The sequence below is a fragment of the Ctenocephalides felis genome, unplaced genomic scaffold (assembly GCF_003426905.1).
Source record: "Ctenocephalides felis isolate EL2017-DRISC unplaced genomic scaffold, ASM342690v1 CF-g0.4_SCAFFOLD_01886, whole genome shotgun sequence".
NCBI classification, from domain to species: domain Eukaryota; kingdom Metazoa; phylum Arthropoda; class Insecta; order Siphonaptera; family Pulicidae; genus Ctenocephalides; species Ctenocephalides felis.
The window spans coordinates 184,079,545-184,087,873 of NW_020538040.1; the positions used below are offsets into that span (position 1 = coordinate 184,079,545).

The 8,329-nt window shown below is 31.4% G+C and overlaps 2 protein-coding genes across 4 annotated transcripts; one reads left to right on the plus strand and one right to left on the minus strand.

Annotated features, from left to right (window-relative positions):
* Positions 1-418: 418 nt before the first annotated feature.
* LOC113376359 (homeobox protein 2-like) lies at positions 419-2,792 on the plus strand. Its single transcript, XM_026616264.1, has 4 exons — positions 419-428; positions 515-702; positions 772-1,119; positions 1,174-2,792. The coding sequence occupies exons 1-4, from the start codon at positions 419-421 to the stop codon at positions 2,737-2,739; spliced, it is 2,112 nt and encodes a 703-aa protein (XP_026472049.1). The 3' UTR covers positions 2,740-2,792.
* A 3,320-nt stretch (positions 2,793-6,112) lies between these two features.
* On the minus strand, positions 6,113-7,739 carry LOC113378109 (double-strand-break repair protein rad21-like protein 1). 3 transcript variants are annotated; one of them, XM_026618632.1, is made up of 6 exons: positions 7,665-7,739; positions 7,493-7,588; positions 7,064-7,198; positions 6,838-6,996; positions 6,592-6,729; positions 6,113-6,406 (listed from the first exon to the last, which is right to left on the minus strand). In XM_026618632.1, exons 1-5 carry the CDS (start codon positions 7,731-7,733, stop codon positions 6,604-6,606), a joined length of 585 nt encoding a protein of 194 aa, XP_026474417.1. In that variant the 5' UTR covers positions 7,734-7,739; the 3' UTR covers positions 6,113-6,406; positions 6,592-6,603. The 3 variants fall into 3 exon arrangements, with proteins under 3 accessions (XP_026474417.1, XP_026474416.1, XP_026474418.1); XM_026618633.1 differs by having other exon boundaries at positions 6,225-6,276; XM_026618631.1 differs by having other exon boundaries at positions 6,113-6,729.
* Between the last annotated feature and the right edge of the window lie 590 nt (positions 7,740-8,329).

The window sequence follows — 8,329 nt, forward strand, 5'->3', positions numbered from 1 at the left end:
TTTTAATTTTCAAAATTTTCTGTTTTATTATCATAAAAACTATATTTAAAAGCAATATAACCACATTTTGAAAAAATCCGATACAAAAAAAATTCCGAGTTGATAGATAAGTATAGCACTATAATATTCCGAGCGCAGCGTACCGACTGGCAGTCCGACTCCCGAGTCGAAAGTGTTAAAATCTCTACATAATATAGATCCTAAATAAATTGAATACTTACCTAAATGTGTGGATTTTTTTAGCACCTTTTCTTTACAGCCTAAATCCAAAAAACATTGCAGATCCTGAAATAATCAAAACATCATTAATACATTTACAGATAATCCTGAATAAATATAAAAAACATATAACAAGAATAAAAATAACATTTGTAAAAGTTAACATGTCTAACATTAAACATCATGGTCAAATTAAAAAATGTCTATGAGTATATTCGTTAACTAATTAATTTTTCATTTTTTCGAATTACCTCTTCCACATATATTATTTTCATATAGTTCATTTTCCTTTCAGGTGTGTTTTTCTTTGGCGGATGTGTGATGACACAGTTCCTCAACAATCGGCCTTACCCCACTTACAGTTTGGAAAATATGCCTGATACGGGATTCACCTGCCGAGATAAAATATTAGGTGGTTACTATGCCGATAGTGAAACGCAATGTCAAATGTTTCACGTGTGCGTCAAAGTCGCCGGCGTTGGGGTATCTAGTTTTTTCTATTTCCAAATTTTCAATAGCAGACAATCTTTATAAATATACTTTATTATTCAGGTTCAAGATTTCCGATTTTTATGTCCCAATGGAACCGCTTTTGATCAGGACGCTCAAATTTGTGCTGACTGGGGTGATGTCGACTGCGAAGCGACAACACTGTACTACAGCAGCGACAATTTTGATCTGTACCGAATTTCATCGGATGTAGAAAGCAAGAGAGCACCATTCGCCTACGAAGAAGAAGCGCCATTCCATCTTCAACGGGCTGAAACTGGCGATCACCGACTTAGCAAACAACCAAAAGTGGATCAAAAACGAGGAGACGCAAACAGCGCCAAGGCAAAATTATTCAACCAGTACAACCCTAATATTGCGCGCAACCAATATCAGAATCAATACAGCACAGTTGCCGTCACCTCGCCGCCGCAACAGACGACGCAGAAACCGCGTTATATTCAGGACAATTCACAAGACATCTTCCGTGGATCTCACAGTTCCAACTTCTTCAACAATCGCAATAATGGCAAAGAAGTTGAAGAAGATTACCGTGAGACACCCAAAGTTGAAAGCGATCCAAAACCATTCCAACGGTCAAACGTTAGAGTACGCACTAGGCCCGCGCAAAACCAGCCAGAAGAACAAAGTGCACATGTTATTGAGAATGAAAATCAACTGGTAAAGAAAAAGACCATACAACGCAAAATATTGCGTAAACCGGAAGAAATTTCCACATCGAGTCCGAGTACGGGATACTCGAGCCAAGTTTATACCTCATCAACACCATTACCGTATTTCGATAAATACCAAACTCTAAGCCGCAAAACAAACGCAGACAATTATACTCCGGCCACAACAAAGAAATTCTCCACGTTGGTACCAAAAGATGTATACAGCCCGACGACTTTCAAACCGACCACTTATAACAAGGTCTCGCAAATATACAGTTCGCAAAGCACACCTAAACCATTTACAGCCCCAAGCACTTATAAACCAAGCGACTTAACTGGCGCCGTACCGAAAAAGACCCCCGCCAGCTCTACTACTCTAAAACCACAGTACACAAACGGTTTTGCTGCATCCAGCTACCTCCCAACAACAGCTAAACCCACTACAGTCAAAAATTATAAGACTACGGAATATGCGTACTCAACAAATAAACAACAATCAACAGATAATCAATACTACGTCAGCAACAAACAATTTAATAATAATCCAAATCAATTCAACACAAATCAAAGCCCTTCGGGATTTAAAAGCTCCGTGAGCACGAATCAATACAATTCGAGTCCGAACCAATATTATAACAATCAATTCTCAACATCTGCGCTTCCTCAAGGATTCACCAGCAGACCTAATCAAGCACAAACGACGGCAAACCAATATAAATACTCGCCAGCAGCAAAAGAAAGCCAATACGACGATGGTCAGTACCGACCGGAGCAGTACGAAGATGCTAAAGACAACTACTACCAAAACCGAAAAGAGGTAACAGATAACAGGCAATACTACGACAACAGCAATAATTACAATAAGGTGCCAAGCAGAGCTACAAATCAGTTCTCCCAAGACGACTTCTACCAAACAACACCTGTATACAATACCAGGAATAACTACGAATCTTCGAGCGAAGAATACATCAGGCAAAATGATCAAGGTGAGTTTCTAAAAACAGCCCATTCTCAGAACATCGCCGCCAGTGGGAATGAATTGAAAAGAAAAAGCAAAACGACAACAAAATCAGTTGAAACAAGTACGCCTGTTTCAATTCACACCACGCAAAAAACAACGTATGCTTACACCGCCAAAACCTCAGTAAGTCCTAAGGCAACCACAAGGAAAGAGGCAATCGCCCAACCAGCAGTTGCTCCCGTGCAAAAACAATCCGAGCCGAACAGTAACACACCAAAGCCACAAAAAGACAACGCAAGCTACGACTACGCCTATTACGATAACTCAGAGCATCCCGCCGATCAGAGCGATTACGAAAATATCGAAGAATTCCGAAAAACAAACAAAAAACAGTAGATGTACCATACGCTATACCAATTTGTTAATGTTATATAAGCCAGTATTTTTAATTAAATCGACCATTTAGATACAAATTCTACCAGTATTACATAATCACAATCAAATACTCGTACATCAAAATGAATCATTTATGACAATAACAATATAAATATGTATAAACTTAAGACAATTAGACTTTAGGCTTTAATCTTGTATAATTATTGTAATGTTATTATTTAAAATAATAAATGTTTTCTAGAAAATAATATAAGGACTATGTTATTTTTTATTACAGACTTCGTCTTTCCTTGTATATCAACCAGCATCTTTTATTGTGTAGTTAGCAAAGAAAACCAGTAAAACAAATACAATTAGCTCAATTACACTTCAGATACTAATATATCTTATCATTAATCTCATAATCAGTTTATTTTATATTAACAAAATATAAATATAAATTCAATACAAATTATTTAAAAATTAACAGATAAACATTTCCTGAAATGAAAGTATATATGAAGGCAATTTTTCATATTCAAAATTATTCTAAATTTCTCCCGGGTTAAATTATAGTGCTGTAAATAAAATGAATAGCTATAATAATAATCGTCAAATAATTTATTTCATATTTATTTTATAAGACTGTAATATATCTCTACTAAAAAAAATTTTACATTGGTATTTCAAAAACAAAGCTCTGCGACATCAGGGTACAAAGACTTGGGAAATTAACTATTAATAACTCGATATTTCATATATTCCATATAATGTTTCGTACAAAACTCTGTTTATTAATTAATATATTAACTTAAAAACTAAGAATTCAATGTAAACTAAAATGTCAATTAAAATTGACAAACTTGCCTATATTTTAAAGAAAAAAAAGCATTTCTTAACTTCAATACTTTTTAAAATAAATCTCCCAACCTAAATAGCGCTCAAGCAAAATAACTCGGTCAGGCATTTTACAAACTTCTTGTTTTAGTTCTGACTAGTATTTTTAATAAATATTTGACATGCAAAATAATTTTTACTTGCTATATCAATTAACACCAATTAAGATTTGGTGTAACGTAATGTTAAAATGTGTGCAGTCAATAAAAAAATAACTATGAATTAATTAAAATTTTAAATTGACTTCACTAAAAAGAAAACAAACTTGTTATTATAGCTTGAGCGCTAATATTTGAAAGTCATACAGTAATAACAAACACAAGTAATATGATTTTAATTATTAGAATAAAATCATTTTTCCAAGGGCCTCTTCTGATATTGTTGAAACAACTCATCATATTTACATGCAAAAAAATATGACCATTATGAAAAACTGTATTCTGGTAAGAATATCATAAGAGCTAGTTTGTAATAACCATTATCATGATCAAATATGCATTGACAAGAAATTAATTATAAAAGGAACAAATTTATATTCTAATTTCACACAGCTTACTAGCCATGACTGAGGAATACATCTGAACCAAAAACAAAAATTTATCAGTGATTTACGCTCACAATAATATTGCAGATATAATTTTGATATGTTTAATTTAATCATATAAGTTAAAAAAAATATATCAATGTTATATAGCTTGTAAATAGTGGTTTCCATTTTTACAGCCCCCTAGCTGTGAATATCATAGTGGTACATGTAAGAATACTATAATACAAGTACCAATAAGATATTCACAGTGATAAAAGTTTTCTTAACTTGAATTTATATTTTACTTCAATCATAATAATGGCTTAAATAAAAAATGAAGTAAATAAAAATAATTAATGATATGTGACAAAAACATTTTTGCATTTGAGTGCATAAGATACATAGCGAAATTAATTAGAATTCTGGGCACAGATAATAGAAGATGTATATAACATATACAATATATCAGCAATAACAAATGACAAAGTGTCTACAACGACAGCATTTCAGATGACCAACTATGATTCATCTTGGCTATTGGTAGTATCAATTCTAAATATATCAAATCTTTTTTACCATTTATATGTATAAGCTTACTATTCCCATATCTGTCATGCAATGTTGTCATAAAAATTTACATATGCATACAGAGATGTTTATCACAAATTTGCATACATATGCTAATATACATATAAACATATAATATATATTCATATATACATATTCATATATACCTATCCCAAGTTTTACACTTTTTTTTTATTTTCCTATAACTCATTCAATATGTTCGATATTAAATATATTAATATTTATTTGTTGTTTAATGTATTTGTTATTCATTATATTAAAAACTGACTAAAAGGACCTTTTATAGTGATCTTCGTTTAGCACATTTTTTCCATATAAAAGTGAAATTTTCAAGTTGCACGTTTTTTTCTGGAACATATCTTCCATGTAAAACGAGGGATAGGTGTATATCATATCTACATATATATATATATATACACAAATACATGTATATACAGATATTCAAAAGACTCAACATCCAGCTGTAACAGAGTGACACTATTGATTGAACTATCATGAAAAAATTAGAAAAACATTATTTCATGCATTTTGAAAGTTATTAAGCTTTTAAGTGAAACCTTTGATCAGCATGCTTTATTTTATTATGCGTTATTTTATTTTAAAGGCCTTTAAAGTCTACCAATGTTGAAATGTTACATTCATAGTTTAACAAATCATCTTAATTCTGTCAAACTTGTGATATTATTTTTGACTGCAATCTAGAAATGTTATTCATGGTTAATAAAAATTAACCACAATAACCAAAAAAATGTTTAACTACGGTTTAACCAAAACATCTGTTGATCCTTAAAAAATCATAACTTTCAAACTGCATGAGATCTTTTTTCTTCATGATAGTTATAATCAATAGTATCACAATATTTTAACTTGATGTTGAGTTCCTGGACATCTGTACATATGTAAATATACATGCTTGCATACATATTCATTCACACAGCGTAGAATACAAAACAGACTGGTGGATTGCAGGTAAAGTGCACATCATATTTGTTTTAATACCAATTAACTAATTAACCTCTGAATTATTAAAAAAGACTACCTTTTTTATGTATAATAACATACATTTGTATACCTCGTGATGAGAATAAAAAAAATATATCAAAAGCATCCTTTACCTTCAATCCATATGTACATACATAGTTTTTGTGGAATATACATATGTATATATACATAAATACATACATGATATATACATATATATATACATATAAATTTGCTTAGATAAATAGATGAAGATACATATAAAATAGTGCAAATAAATATTAAAAATTTAACATATTTATTTTAATATGATCAATACTTATAGTTGATGATCATCAAAAAATTCATCATTTGTCAACAACTTATTAGGAAACATCACGTTGTGACAAACAGCCTAAATTATTAATTACGAAGATCAAATTCTTCAATAGATGAAATACATAAATAATTGTTATATAAAATATTTCGAATCTTTAAAATCTCATTCTACCTTATAGAAAACTAACTTGGTTCAGTTTATGTAACTTCAGCAGCAGCAGCTTCATATAACTGATGCATACCTCTATCTTAATAAATAGAATTATACACTTACAAATTATATCTATAATAAAATTTCTTATTAAATTCATTTCACAAATGTACTGCGGCTCTTTTGGTTTCATTCAAATTTTATATTACCTTATGTAATCGGTCAAACTGAAAAGTACGCATTACAACATTTCTTATTTACATTTATAAACTTCTCATAATAAATCAAATTAAAATATCACCAATTTTAACTGTAATCATTTTTAAGATATCTAGATTCAAACGTAATACGTACATTTCTTTTATGATAAAACTGTATGTTCTTTAAGATCATGGAATTAACAAATTATTACCTGTCTGCAAGCTTATAGTGTAGGATTATCAAACTTAACTCCCTTAACAACTCGTATATCACCACAAGGAACTTCTTGAGATATATCCAACACTTGAAACTTTTTCAAAACTAACAGACTGTAAAACTTCTGTGCTGCCTGTGATAGAAAATAATTATAAAATACTAAGTGATTTAAACATAAAATATTGATTGTACATTATAATTTTTTAGTATATATATATAGTAAAAATATAATAATAATTACCTGTTTACGATTATTATTCCTTGCCATGTCTGATATAAATAAGTGATCCTGCTTGTAAAACTTCGTCTTAACTGACATAAACAACTGTGCAGCCCTTTTATTAAGAACTCTTTCTTCGAATTGTTCATCTGTTTCATCCACCATTTGTTCCTCTCCAGTCTACAAAGCAAAGACCCATTAGTAAATTCTTTATAACAACAAAATAATTACAAGTTGAAACAATTACCAGTCCTACAGAAGGTGGGAAATCAAAATCTTCATGCCAAGGTGTCGCCACTCTCTCAGACATTGGCGGTCGGGGTGTCTGATTACCACCCGCTAATTCATCATAACCCATGTTAGCCATTTGCATGGATTGGTTCTAAATAATTAAAATCATTATTAGGTGCCAGTAAATTATTTAGTTCGGTATGTACAGAAGAAAACTAAAAACTTTCATTAGAAAATAACTGTGGGAGAAATTGTGTGGACTAATGAAATTGAGTTACAGCACAAGTAAGTCCAATATTGTTAAGATGCAGGAAATACAATCAAGGATTTTAAGAAAGATTACATTTGCAACTTGGTATGCCTCCAAATTTGCAATGTGTAATAAATATGCTATTCACAATTTCAATGAAAAAAAATGTTTGGAATGCTGTAGAATGAATATTACCTCATTAAATCCAAATGAAGGAACTTGCAGAGCATCTGAATGTGCTTCTCCAAAAAATTCTGAATGGTCTCTAGGACCATCTAAAATTGAAGAAACCTGCAAAAAATAATAGAAGATAAATATGCAAGCAATCATGTGATTTATTTTAGTGAAACTAGAAGGTGACAATTACCTGATCACCCGGTATTTGAGGCAACCCAGCAACCATTGTATTAGAAAGGTCTGCATTAATAGAAGTCATACTACTTTGTTCTCTATGGAGCCGATGTTAGCCTTGTTGCATCCATATGCGTCGGTGATATACTCGGTTGTTGGTGGCTGGGGGTCATTGGAGTACTCCTCATCACATCAGGTGTCATTGCTGTCGGACTCATTCCAGTTGGCTGAATGCATGGCGTCATAGGAAGACCATGTGTTAAATCACCTGAAACGAATTCTTTATGATTGATTATTCTGTTTTATAAAAATACTAGGCAGCTAAATACTTAACTTTGAACAAATACATTATTAAAAATACATACAAGAACATAACATACGATACAGATTATTCATATAAATTACCTAGCAATTCTGCTCCCGGTGTCATAGGTATCATGCTAGGTGTTGGTGGTTCAATTAATGGCGTCCTGGTGTAACGGGTTGATTAAGTACATCACCCACATCTGAAAAATGATCATAATTATGACATGATCAAATATCAAATTAGTATGCATAAATAAAAAAAAAATGCACATGCACTAACCAATTTAAGAACAAAAAAAAAATCTCTTCTAACTCACCATAGTTTTCTTGAGCATCGTGACCATCGTGAGCATCTTGAGCTTCTTGAGCATCATG